Here is a 14895-nt window from a genome sequence, read left to right on the forward strand (position 1 = left end):
TTTATATAATATATTGTAACGTGATACCAAACAGGTACATTTAAAAAAAAATCTATATAACGTTTTTTTTTATAAATCAATAAAACTGAAAAAAAAATTTGTCACCTCCAAAATTTTACGACTGAAATATGCTTTCATCTCTAAAACAATTGTGTGCAACGAAAAATAATGTTTTTGACATCTGATAAAATTTTGAGAAAAATTGAATTGACAGTTTTTATTACAAAAAATAAAAACCTAAAAAAAAATGTATAAAAGTTGGTAAAAATTGATTTTCGACTCAAATATCTTTTCAAAACTTTGAGATTTTGGCTTAAATTTACTTTTATCTTTCAAAAAATCTTGTTGTCAACATTCAGTTAAAGTTTGAAAAAAATCGAATTGATAGTTTTCTTACAAAAAATTAAAAACCAAAACAAAAAATAACAAAAGTTTGTAAAAAATGATTTTCGACTCAAATATCTTTTGAAAACTTTGAGATAATAGGTTCTTACTAATTTTTTCTTATAAAAAATATTATTTTCAACATAAGGACAAATTTTAAGAAATATCGAATTAACAGTTTTTTTACAAAAAATAAAAACCTAAAAAAAAATGTATAAAAGTTGGTAAAAATTGATTTTCGACTCAAATATGTCTTCAAAAATTTAAAGAATTGGCTTCAAACTAATTTTATCTTATAAGAAATATTGTTTTCAACATTTAGTTAAATTTTTAAAAAATTCGAACAGACAGTTTTTTTTACAAAAAATTAAACTCTAAAAAAAACAATACTAAAACTTATTAAAAATTTACTTTCGGCTCAAATAGCTTTTCAAAAATTAAAAATATTGGCTTCAAACTTATTTTATTTCACAGAAAATATTGTTTTCAATATTCAGGAATTAAAAAATAAAATCTACAAAAAATAGTGCGCAAATTTGGTAAAAAACATATGGACAAACTTTTAAGCAAGACAAATCGACAGACGGGATGGGAAGTTATCAGTGTGGCTCGCATCCCACCCTCTTTTTTTAACAAAATTCAAATTCAAAACATATATTTAAGCACAAAATAACTGACCGCCTCACTAATGTCCTTTACATACACATTACGACGCTGCGTTGGCCCAAAATCCACACTTTAACTTTTTGAATATTCATTATCACCTGGTGAACTTCGCGTGGGTTATTGTCGTCCCATATTTTGCTTGTTAACACAGCTATTTTTTCCAAAAATGAGCCCTCTTCCAAACGATTCAAGGTAGGTAGGTAGAAATGGCGATCTCAAGGCAACTTAGCCTGAGATCCAATTAGCGCTGTAGTGCGCGTTTTGATACCAAAAACTCGTTTGACCTGTGATTAAAAGGGACAGATTTATAGAGAAGCTTCATAGCGATTATGTTAGAGCCATTTTGTCGCATTGAGAAAAAAGATTAGGTCTCTAATCTTTGTCTCAGATAGCTCATCAAGTTCGTGAAAGAATGCTTTTCCAAAGTATTTCATTTTAGTGTTTGCCAAGGCAGGACATTTGCAGAGGAAATGGATTATCGTTTCACTTTCTCTTTGGTCACTACAACTCAGCAAAAGGTGTTGTAAGAGATACCCAACTTCTCTGCATAAACTTCTATAGGCCAATGTTGGGTACAAACATCCGCATAGAAGATCGTTTGTACGGGTTTTATTATAGGTGGGCCATATCTGCCTGAATATAATGCAGTTGGTTAAATTGCTCCACCTTCGGTTTGATTCAGTTTGGTAGATAGAAAAGATTTTACCCTTCATAGCACCAAGAGGAATGTTTACCATTTCCGCAAGTGAGCTATGAAGGGCCGATCCTTGCCTGGCTAGCTCGTCAGCCCTTTCATTTCCCACTCTACCTCTATGGCCCGGAACCCAGATCAGGGTGACACCGAGGTTAATATTCAGGCTCGCAAGCTCATCGCGACATTGCTGGACCAATTAAGATGAGGATATGGCCGAGTTAATGGCTTTGACAGCTGCCTGACTTTCGGTAAAGATAGCCGCATTTCGGTTTTGGTTTGGGTTTTGTTTAAATATCTTACATGCCTCCCTTATTGCCTGCAGTTCAGCCTGAAAAACGCTAGCAAAGTGAGGAAGCCTAAAGGATTTGGCTACATTTAGGGACTCAGAAAAGATCTCAGAATCAACTCCGCACTCCATCTTTGAGCCGTCAGTAAAGATGGTTGTGTCGAAATCTATCGACACGATGTCATCCTTCCAATCTTCCCCGGATGGGAAAATAACCTCAAAACCCTTACTAAGGCTCAAAGTAGGAGTGCAGTAGTCAGTGTCTACCGAGATAATACCTGAGGGAATCAATTTCGTTGTGTTGCTGTGACCATAAGGTTTTGGCAACTAGCTGTTTGATTCCTTCAGCATGTATTTAATAAAAAGATCGATTGTTAGAAGATCCAAAATAACGTTTAAGGCGTCTGTTGGGCAAGTACGCATGGCCCCTGTGGTGCCCACGCAAGCTGTTCTCTGAACCTTCTTTAGCTTTTCAATATTATAGGCTTTGCTAAGAGCAGGCCACCACACAATCGAACCATATGTTAAGATTTGGCGTACTACGGCTGTGCACGTCCATAAAATCATCTTCGACTGAAGTCCCCACTTTTTGCCGAAAGTTTTGCTGCAGGCGTAGTAGGCAACACAGGCCTTCACCTGTACTTCAATATTTAGTTTCCAGTTTAGTTTAGGGTCGAGTATAACTCCCAAATATTTTGCACTGGAAGACAATGATAGGATTTGACCGTTGAGTCGAGGTAGCGTGAAGGGCGGTACTTTAGTTTTGGTGGTAAAGAGCAACAGTTCAGTTTTACTTTGGTTAACTCCTAGTCCACAACTCGTGGCCCAGTTGGTAACTTTCTTCAAAGCTGACTCCGTGATTTTACTAATCACAGAGGTGTACTTTCCTGACACCAATAGCACCAAATCATCCGCGTAGGCTACCGTCTTCACTTTACATCTCTCTAATTTAACGAGAATTGTATCCATGACCAGAAGCCATAGAAGAGGCGAAAGGACACCACCCTGGGGTGTTCCCCTACTCACGTGTTTTGTTGCGATTATATTGCCTAGAGTGGCTCGAATCTTCCAACTACTGGTGTGAGCGTTTTACATAATCAATGCCGAAGAATGAAAGGCTGGGGGGCAAACCAGTCGCTAACGAGCTCATTCGGATGCCTTGGCAGAGTCCGTCTTATTTTCTGCAATACTCCGGTAAATCGGCTCTGCCGGGGCTGACATCTTTTTTTTCCGAGCTGCTTGTGGGTAAGGTTTTCTAGGGATTTCTTAAGTAAAAGCATTGCTAAAGTTAGCAATGACTGGGAGGGCTTGAAGCTCAAGCTTATCCTAGCTAAAGGACATCCCTAGACAACCGAAGGCTCGCATTTGGTTTCCACTCATGAGCATAAAGCCAAGCGGACAGGATATGATCCCCGGTCTTCAGAGGCAAAATCCACTGGTCCCAATGCACGATTGGGCTGTAGTAAAGGCAAAACAACCGCAGAAGATCAACGCCTCTTATTTTCTGAGGATTAGTGAGGAAGTCTAGGGACTCTCGAAAAGGCCGAGTACAAACTTAGTTTTGGCATAAGGAATGCCAAAATTAAAATTCTGCAGAGTCGGGGAACAGAAACCGACAAAGCTGATGACAACGTCGAAGTTGACGATGTTGTTAGCGGAGTCGAGGTCCCCAGCGAGTTGCAGGGCCCCAGCTCTGCAGCTAAAAATAATTTAAAATGCGCTGAAGGTCATCCTTCACTATCTAAAGCACTCTAAGTGTGCTTCAGATAATCTGAGGGTTTTCCTTAGGGAGGATAACTTCGACATTGGCGTTATCCAAGAACCATGGATAAACGGCCTCAAGATGCGAGGCCTCCAAGACAACCAATACGACCTCTTTTATAAAACCGCAGATCAAGACCAAGGTAATCCCAGAACTTGTATTTTAGCTGAGAAACATTTAAAAGGTTTTTATGCCCAAATTTTAGCATTCCCGATTTGACAGTTGTCTTTTTACTCTGCTCACAATGTACCATCACCTCCGGAGGAGGTGTGCAAAATCATAACCAAAGCTAAAATCAAAATGGCAAACCTTCATACCGGCATACCCTTTGGAAAAGTTCTGAGATCAACGAACGAGGTGAGTTACTTTTTGATCGGTAATGATCAGCACAGTTGCCTTTCACGTTGTCAAGATGGGGATCAGCTAAGGTCAGGTTGAATTGCTGAAGTTTCCTACTCCTTAATAGTAGCAAGCCTTTGCAATGCAATTTGACCACAGATACTGGATCCCTTATTTCAGTGGTGGTGTGAGCGAAGAATGAAAGGCTGGGGGGCAAACCAGTCGCTAACGAGCTCATTCGGATGCCTTGGCAGGGTCCTTCTTATTTTCTGCATTACTCCGGTAAATCGGCTCTGCCGGGGCTGACATCTTTTTTTTCCGACCTACTCGTGGGACAGGTTTTCTAGGGATTTCCTAAGTGAAAGCATTGGTAAAGTTAGCATAACTGAGAGGGCTTGAAGCTCAAGCTTATCCCAGCTAAAGGACATCCCTAGACAACCGAAGGCTCGCATTTGGTTTCCGCTCATGAGCATAAGGCCAAGCGGACAGGATATGATCCGCGGTCTTCAGAGGTAAAATCCACTGGTCCCCATGCACGATTGGGCTGTAGTAAAGGCAAAAGAACCGCAGAAGACCAGCGCCTTTTATTTTCTGAGGATTAGCGAGGAAGTCTAGGGACTCTCGAAAAGGCCGAGTACAAACTTAGTTTTGACATAAGGAATGCCAAAATTAAAATTCTGCAGAGTCGGGGAACAGACACTGACGAAGCTGATGACAACGTCGAAGTTGACGATGTTGTTAGCGGAGTAGAGGTTCCCAGCGAGTTGTCGGGCCCCAGCTCTGCAGCTAAAAATAATTAAAAATGCGCTGAAGGTCATAAAGATTAATCTGAAGCACTCTAAGTGTGCTTCAGATAATCTGAGAGTTTTCTTTAGGGAGGAAAACTTCGACATTGGCGTTATCCAAGAACAAGAACAACCAATACGACCTCTTTTATAAAACCGCAGATCAAGACCAGGGTAATCCCAGAACTTGTATTTTAGCTGAGAAACATTTAAAAGGTTTTTATGCCCAAATTTTAGCATTCCCGATTTGACAGTTGTCGGATTTGAAGATAAGAATACACAGGGTTTGGCCTCTTTTTACTCTGCTCATAATGTACCATCACCTCCGGAGGAGGTGTGCAAAATCATAACCCAAGCTAAAATCAGAAAGGCAAACCTTCATAGCGCCATACCCTTTAGGGAAGTTCTGAGATCAACGAACGAGGTGAGTAATATAATAATAATATGACCATTTGTAACAGAGGCAATACTCCCACTTTCGTCTTTCCGAGCTCGGAAAATTATGATGGATGGGAGGATGTGCTTGATGTGACTGGAAAAACCCTGCGTCTTATAGAAATCCCAAGAGAACTGGAAGAAATTCAGTCAAATTGCTTATTCCAAACTAAGCTACTTACCGAATCTCACTGAATCGATAGGAGACCTTGAATCAAAGGTGAAAACCTTTGAAACTTCTATAAGTAAAGCTTTAAGAGTCTCTTGCTCAGTTAAATATAGCCGTAAAACCCTTTCTTCTTGGTGGAATGAAGAACTGTCCAGTCATAGGAAAATGACGAGGACAATTTTGAATATCTGCCACAAACATAAGTTTTCCCAACCGTATAAAGACTCTCTTAAAATTTACAAGTAAGCACTGTCATCAGCCAAAAGACAAATCTGGAGAGAATACTGTCAATCAATCGAAGACATAAAGGACTCCGCAAGGAACATTGTAATCCTTCATTTCTAAAAAATCCTGATGGGACCTGGATATCCTCTCCAGCCGAATCTCTTGAGAGAGTGATAACCCCGAATCGCTTAAAACCACAGAGCTAAACGTAGCTCATATGGAGCAAGTCAATTTCGTTAAACCCAGAGAAAATATTTTGTGCGCCATCAATACTTTTTCTCCATATAAATCCACAGGCATGGATGGCATACTACCAGTTATGCTTCAAAAGTTGCATGATGTGGCAGCTCCATGGCTGGAACAAATTTTCGAAGGATGTCTCCTTCTCAAACATGTGCCCATGTCGTGGAGACAGGTCAAATTAGTTTTTATCCCGAAAGTGGGTAGGCGAGGTCAAGAATCCGCGAAGGATTTCAGACCAATAAGCTTAATATATTTTGTGCTTAAAACCTTGGAGCGCAATCTTGATTACCATACTAGAGAAATCCTAGTTAGACGACCTCTCGAAAGCTCTCAGCATGCTTATCTTAAGGGCAAATCTACGGATACTGCCCTCCATGAGGTAGTGCGTACTGTAGAACAAACAATCCATTATAGAGAATTTATTCTTGCCACCTTCCTAGACATAGAAGGTGCTTTTAACAACGTCCTTACAGAATCCATAGAAGAATCGCTCGTTAAGAGCGGTATAGAAGACTTCATTCGAGAATGGATTATTTCCATGCTCAGTGGTAGGAAGATTCGAGCCACTCTAGGCAATATAATCGCAACAAAACACGTGAGTAGGGAAACACCCCAGGGTGGTGTCCTTTCGCCTCTTCTATGCTATTGGTGTCAGGAAAGTACACCTCTGTTATTAGTGAAATCACGGAGTCACCTTTGAAGAAAGTTAGTAACTGGGCCACGAGGTGTGGACTAGGAGTTAACCAAAGTAAAACTGAGCTGTTGCTCTTTACGTACACAGCCGTAGTACGTCCATCTTAACATATGGTTCGATTATGTGGTGGCCTGCTCTTAGCATGGCCTATAATATTGATAAGCTAAAGAAGGTTCAGAGAACAGCGTGGGTAGCACAGTGGCCATGCGTACTTGCCCAACTGACGCCTTAAACGTTATTTTGGATCTTCTACCAATCGACCTTTTTATTAAATACATAGTTTCCTGCAGCGCTATTAGGCTGAAGGAATCAAACAGCTGGTTGTCAAAACCTTATGGTCACAACTCACAGCAACACAACGAAATTGATTCCCTCAGATATTATCTCGGTAGAGACTGACTACTGCATTCCTACTTTGAGCCTTAGTAAGGGTTTTAAGGTTATTTTCCCATCCAGAGAAGATTGGGAGGATGACATCGTGTCGATAGGTTTCGACACAACCATCTTTACTGACGGCTCAAAGATGAAGTGCGGAGTTGGTTCTGGGATCTTTTCTGAGCCCTTAAAAGTAGCTAAATCCTTTAGGCTTCCTCTATTTGCTAGCGTTTTTCAGGCTGAACTGCTGGCAATAAGGGAGGCATGTAAGAATGCTGCACACAAGAGCCAATGCCTCAATTTAGCAAAAAATCACACCAGGATGAATCGAGCTTGGCACACCGTGCGTCGTCTTTTCCGATGAAAAAAAATTAATTTGGACCGACCTGACGGATATACGTGGCGACAAAATAAATTCACAGTTATGTTAAAAATTCTCTCTAGGGCTCTTACAGAAAGAGCAGTTATCAATGCCAATACCGTAAGAGGTGTTTTGCTATGTATAATTTCAATGTAAAGTAACGGTAAATCAATTATGCACAAATAATTTTATAAACAAACCCAAATGGAAATGAAATGGTACCAAGGTGCAATCAAGCTAAGTCTATTTAAATAGCACACATTGTTTTCGTTGCAAATTAAGTAAAGTTTTCATACATATTCCTACTTTTTAAAGGGTAAGTGATAAAGTTTAGAATTTTTTATAATTTTTTTTGGTAGATTCTTCAATTTGAATTAATGAATTATAGTATGGGACGTGGCAAACACTCAACAGAGGCCTTCAGGCTACGAGTTCTTGATTTCAAGAAAGAAGGACACACAAACTTGGAGGTTGCGCGGAAATTGAAATGTACAAGGAAGAAGGTAATTAATGTTCTTCACTATTGCTGAGAAGAAGGGAGTGTTCAAAATAAAATTCCCAAGAATCGGACAAGAATCGGGATGTTTTTCTTGGCATGGTGTGGGGCTACTTCATCGCATAGAGGGTATAATGGACCCTTGAAATGGACATTTCAACAGGATAACGTTAAGCAATGTGTATCCGCCCACAAAATCAATGGTATGGAACAGCCAGCCCAGTTCCCAGATCTCAATCCTATTGAGAACTTATGGAGTGACCTGGAAAAAGCGATAAATAGATCTGATATTTCAAATTTGGACAAACTTTGGCAGGAAGTTCAACGAGCTTGGTACTCAGTATCAGTACCTGTTGAACGATGCGGGAGTCTTGTTTTATCTATGAACCGCTGCGCCGCCGGTGTGCTGCTGTGATTAAAAATGAGCGTTACGTACCCAACCAAATACTAGCTATTTTCTTGAACTGTATTAATGATTTTGTTGTTTTTTTATGAAGTCAATACACTTTATTTTTTTTTTTAATAAATCAAATATATCTTTGTTCTTACTTCCTCATTTATAAACAGTTGTTTGAAGTTAAGAAAGTGCGAAAAACTTCATTAAAAAGATCAATTCTTGAAAAACGGCACAGCAAAGATGGTGGTGCAATGGTATGGTTAGCAATGACATATTACAGAACCGTTTAGCTGGATTTTCAAAGCAATAAAATACACATCGATTCTAAGACGAGCTTTTTCGCAGTTTTCTAAATTATTTCGTGGACATCGATGGACTTTCCAACAAGATAATGCTACACTACAAACCGCACGGACAACAAAAGCCTGGATTCAGGAGTATAATGTGAACCTGTTAACATGACCCCCATATTTTCTGACCTGAATATCATGGAAAACATGTGGGGACGGCACTACCAAAAAACCGAAAAGATTATTGAAGCCATAAAACGGTCCTGGGTCCAAATTTCGCTCAATTCTCTGAGAGCACTCTATACACCACAAATTAATTGAAGTAATTCAGAAATCAGGAGGCAGCACACATTACTAAACATTATTTTAATCCATTCAATAAAACTAGTATTTACCTAGACCATAAGAATTTTTGTTATTTTCTTTACTTTAAAGAGTTAGATCTTGTCCCTATCGAAGCGACACAAAAAAAGGTACTTTTAATGACCTTCTTCGTAAAAACCGCCATAAAACTTGTATTTATCAAATTAATCCAACATATTTTTTGCAGTACAAACTTAATCCATATTTCATTTATTCTACATTTGGGGTTTTCCAAAAGAACATAAGTTTTTAAAAAATTACGTCAAATAAAAACGAAAAAAGCTTGTCCCTTATCATGTGACACAAAGTGTACATCGGCACGGAAAACTACCTATACATGGGAAATAACTTCACTTCTAGTGCGAAATAACTTCCATTTTATCTTGTATAGTTGTTTTTTATTTAAAGTGGCATATTGTTCCACTTTTTTATGGAAATAAATCAATTTTCCACAGAAGGTAGACAAATAAATGGTTGTATTATTATTACGGAAATAATCGTCAGCTACCATTTTTCTTTTGTTAGATGATTTTCAATACTAAAAGTAGAAAGCAATTCAAATCTTTCATTGAATCTGGGACACCCTTTATAAAAAGTGTGTGCAATGTTTTTTAAATAATAGATTTATTCATTCATTGTCAAACAGAATATAATGCATATCTCTAATCTAATATCCTTGAATTGAATGACCCATAAAACGTAGTTTAGTCATTTTGAAAAGTAAACACAACGAACCATGATGATAATGACCTTTCCGACGATAGTCACTACGACGACTCTGTCAATATTTTAAACTATCATATACGATGAATACCTACCTACGGCTATCTGCCGGCAGTTCATGGACATTATCTATAGACACAATGTGAACTTAACCATTGAAATCCAAAGCTAAATATCCTTTATTTTGTAACCCAACCCAACCCCATATCAGAGTGTCCTGTCCAATGTGTGCCTTGAATCGGTTGTAACAATCCAAAAGCTATTTAGTAAGTAAAACTACTTCAAGCAATGAAGTTGTGCGGTTGAAAGTTACGGCCATTTGTAAGCTAAATTATGCCATACCGTCATGTCCTTGCACTTGAAAACAATAATCGTGATAGTTTTACTTATCTCTCAATGGCCACTGTGTTTGGTGAGTGTGCTTATTTGTTCTTGGCCAAAAGATTGCAACAACAATTAAATTTGCAGGCTCAGACACTGCCTTCATTTAGGATAATAGCTCCTCAGACGATTTGTAAACATGAAAATAATGGAAGTCTAACGAGTAGCCCCCAAGCTGTTGTTGTTGGGTGAGTTACAAAAATTACCTTGGAGACCATATCACTTTTAACATTACCATAACTTATGGCACCGCTTTGAAGGCTGCAACCTAGAGATGGTATGAAACTTTCATACAAAGTAAGAATATTCTTCAAATCCACCCCTAACCGAGTTAGATCCCAAAGGAACACTCTCTTAGTCTGGAAGGCTATACGCAGTCTAGAGAATCGCCTCAACGTCAAGGAACGAATACAAATCTCAAAGCAGAATATGTTTTCAATTAACAAAACCGAAGTAAGTTGGGTTTGAGACAAGATACAAACAAAATAAACTATACAAAAATCGATGAAGCAGTATATGAAGGAGTCAATGGACTTTTTTGCAGGTTGAACCAGGGGTTATTTACATGTTCCATATTGTGGGCATCACAGACGCAGGAGAGGTCAGCAAACAACAACTATTCACTATGAAATATACGGATGGCATGTTGGAACGAAATGAAGTTAACGACAACGGATTCTACGAGTTTACACCTAAGAAAATAAAAGGGATTTTCTTTTTCTTTATTTTTCAGACTCAAGCCGGATTAAATTTTCTTCTGATTGGAGCTGAAAGTACTGTCGCCAGTATTCCTTATACCATTACAGCTCGGGTGTCCTTTTGTAAGCCACGTTATGATTACTATGTAAGTTACTTGGATAACTTTGATGCCTTGTTTTGAGAAGATTCATGTCTTATAGCTGAGATGGAAAATGCTTGGATTGGATGAGGAATTTCAGGATCTTCTTCACACAACAGGAACTGTGTTGAAAATTCCGGCAAATTCCCTCATTGCAGGAAAGGAGTATGAAGTTCAAGCAGCTGTCATACAATCAGATAATTCCATCGAACTAGCGCAGGTATTTACACAAATGATTGCATTTTCAAACAAAAACACTTTCATTGATTGTAGGGGGGAGGGGGGTGATATGAGGCCTGGTCATAGGTAATTTAACAAGTTCATAACATTTCGTTCTTTTTCATAAGTTCGTATAATGCTATCGATTTTCGATTTATCTATTTGATAAATAAAGTACTGACATTAACCTTTGTTGCATAAATTAGTCGCAAGGAAGTCTTTAGTTACATACCCTATAAAGTTGCATTTTTAATTTATGTATCATTCGAATGGATTTTAAATAGAGTTTATATAGGGTGTTTTTTTTTAGCTGCATAGAAATTTCGAAAGTTGCTGTTTATATTTTGTCAAACGGTGTTAAATATTTGTTCAGTAAACTTTCGCAATTCAACGTGAACCGCTTAACGCCAAAAAAATTAAATCTGTTAGCGAAGTTCATAGAGCACTTTGTTCATTTTACGATGCTTAGTGACGGAGCTCAATTCTGATCAAATAGATTCGTCAACAAGCGAAATTGCCAGGGCCGGATTTAGATGTCCAGATGCCTCGGGGAAAAAAAGGAACGGAGGCCCCCTTGCCCCAAATTATTTTGAAAATGAAGTAAACCATTTTTTTTCACTCGAAAAACCAAGTATATTTCTTTAGTATTGAAGAAACACATATAAATATAAACGGAAAAAAGAATTACATATCTGAAATTAAATTTTGGGGTTAACGAACGGAACCTTTCGAGCTTTCTTCCCCGAAAAATCGTTCTCGCAGTAAATAGCTGTCAATGCTCAGGAGAGAAAGCTTTGAAAGACGGTTTTGTCCCATCGTGGTGCGAAGCCTATTTTTTATAATTTACATTTTTGAAAATGAGCGCTCTCAGTGCAATTTGTAATCATCAAAACCCAATACATTCTGAATGCAATTTAGAGGTTTTGGAAATGTAGCTCTAAAAATTCAGGAATCCAAAGGCATGCAATCTTTCAGTAAGCGAAACGGATAGCTGGTCAATCACTGGGATGAAGGTGGATACTTTGTATTTTTCCTTCTGTGACAAATTTGCGTCTTGTGCTTTCCCGTAATTGAGCTGATTCAACCTCAATTTTCTCGTTCTGGTGCGGGTGCGTGATTGTACATATTCATTAGTATGGGATATTTTTTGGCTGCTTCCCCGTATTTATCAAATCATTTCGTTTGGATTCCACGAATAAATTCTATAATTCTAGTGTAAGCATTACCGATTCAAGAATCGTTTTCGGGTCTTGCAACATCTTGTTTGTAGCGAATTCTCAATCAGAATTCGGTGCCGCTCTGAACTGTGAAAAACGTGTACAAATTTTTGAGACTCAGAATCCCCAACCTCCGAAGTTACGGGCAAGTACCACCCCACTCAGCCATTAATTGATTGGGGTACCGTCAAGATGGGCAGTGAATGGGAAGAGCTTCTTATCAGGGCCATTTGAGATGTTGTATTTCACTGATTGCCTGGTTGAAGTGACCAAATATAGATAAATGATTTCTTTTATTTAAGATTAATATAATTAAATAATCATGTATGTACAAAGTACTGTAGGCTGTAGGTTAAGGTAAAAGGGCAACAAAAAATACATATCAAAGATGTTTAATAGTTGGAATTTGAAAAAAAAATTGTCCGAAGTATCTGTTTTGGGGGCCCCCCGTTTGTGGAGGCCCGAGGCTTCCGACCTGTTGCCCTCCCACAAAACGGCCCTGAAAATTCCCGTAACGATTTTAGTGACTACGATTTAATTAACAATTGTTGTTATGTGGAGAACTAACGTTCTCTATTTATTTCGGTAAATATCGGAAGCTTTTGAGCGATGCTGGCTGATTTTTATTTCCAAAACTATATCAGCTAAACATCGATGACACTTCACGCCTTGAGTTTTTAAAAATTGAAAAATTGAACTCATTAGATAAACTTTTTAACTCCTAGCATCAGTGTACATATGCCGTAAACTATACTTAGTTAAGTTTGGTTTGGATTAATTATTTCACAAATTGTTTACATAACTGATAATTTTTGTTCATTTATTATTACAAGATTTTGAGGTAGGGCTAAAAGGACGTCAATAAATTTTACTAGTTTTTTTCAGTTTTTGTCATTCAACATTTCTAAAAATTCTGAAATATCTAAATAGCGCAATTTGTTTTGGGAACTTCCACTAATATGAGAAATTTTGCAATAAAGTGTTTAACATTCTCTCTTTCACTAGTATTACACGCAGAACAATTTAGTGGTAAACTTTTTGGTGTGATATAAAATTCTAGGGCAGTAGTTCTCCTCTTGCTCAAAAAATCATTGATACTGATAGCATTAAAGTTATGTATCTGTGTAATAATTTTCTTTTGTGTAGGAGCTTAGAATATGTTATACTGAATATCAAGCTCTTAACCTGCTCTATGCTGTTATGTCTCAGTTTTATATTAAGTTTTTCTAGAAGATCATCTATGGCTTCCAAAATACGTAGTACATCTTCAAGAGTTTAGCAAAAAGTCGATCCACATCTTTAAGCTATCTTTACCCAGTCTTCAAACCAAGAAACTCTGGTGGCAATTTTTCTGTGTGACAATACATAAGCTGAAGTATTTGAAATGAAGCTTAAAAGATGTCGTGTACCAAGTTGAGAGACCCGACTCATTAAGAAGCATGTAGTTTGGGGTATCGTCGGGAAGTCGGTATCGTGGTTGAAGAAAGAATCTCTTGAGCTTTTCAGTTGTTTAATAGTGACGCCAACCCCATGACTTGGCTGCATAAGGAAAAAGAGGCTGTGATGGGACCCACACTTATAACTTCCCATCCGGTCTGTCGATTTACCTTGCTTAAAAGTTTATAGGTTTTCGTGTTGGGCTAAGAAAGATGTCAGTTGAATTATTCTTAAAAATTTTAAAACTACCAACAATATTTTTCATATAAAGAAATAGTTTAGTTTAAAAATCTAGTTTTGTTAAATAGATTTTTAGTCGAAAACAAATGTTTACCAATTTAAGTAGCATTTCTTAAATTTTTACAAATTGGATAAAAAAAAATAAAAATAAATAAAAAATTAAATTAATTTAAGAGATATCAAGAACCGAATATCAATTTTTTCCAAATTTGCGTACTATTTTTTGTAGATTTTATTTTTCTTATGAAAAAAACGCGGTTTTTTTTTGTAAGAAAACTGTCAATTCGATTTTTCTCAAAATGTTACGGAATGTGGATGTGTTCAGAATGGTGTAAACAATATTTCTTATAAGTTGAAATTATTTTGAAGTCATAATCTCAAATTTCTTAAAAGATATTTGTGTCGAAAATCAATTTTTACGAACTGTTGATACATTTTCTTTTAAGTTTTTATTTTTTCGTAAAAAAAAGTCAACTTAATTTTTCTCAAACTTTTACCAAATGTTGAAAACAATATTTCTTATAAGGTAAAATAAGTTTGAAGCCATTATTTCAAGTTTTTGATAGATATTTGAGTCGAAATTCAATTTTTACCAACTTTGAGTTTTTTTTTTAGGTTTTTATTTTTTATAAAAAAAACTGTTCGATTTTTCTAAAAATGTAACCAGATGTGAAAAACGTTATTCTTCGTAGCACAAAATTGTTTTCGAGATGAAATTATTTTTTATTCGTAAAATTTTCGAGGTGACAATTTTTTTTGTTCGGTTTATAAAAAAAAACGTTGATTGGATTTTTTGTACAAAAATATATTTATTTGGTATCACGTTACAAGATATAATATTAAATTTAATTCAAGACTGTAGCGTCATTGGTTCAT

General features: G+C 37.1%; 1 protein-coding gene across 1 annotated transcript; it reads left to right on the top strand.

The window, feature by feature from the left end:
- Window positions 1-9944: 9944 nt before the first annotated feature.
- Window positions 9945-11361, top strand: LOC129940746 (uncharacterized). Its single transcript, XM_056049191.1, has 6 exons — window positions 9945-10099; window positions 10156-10256; window positions 10329-10521; window positions 10613-10729; window positions 10802-10912; window positions 10968-11361. The coding sequence occupies exons 1-6, from the start codon at window positions 10034-10036 to the stop codon at window positions 11214-11216; spliced, it is 837 nt and encodes a 278-aa protein (XP_055905166.1). The 5' UTR covers window positions 9945-10033; the 3' UTR covers window positions 11217-11361.
- Window positions 11362-14895: the final 3534 nt, after the last annotated feature.

This window comes from Eupeodes corollae, chromosome 1 (genome assembly GCF_945859685.1).
Source record: "Eupeodes corollae chromosome 1, idEupCoro1.1, whole genome shotgun sequence".
Classification (NCBI taxonomy): Eukaryota; Metazoa; Arthropoda; class Insecta; order Diptera; family Syrphidae; genus Eupeodes; species Eupeodes corollae.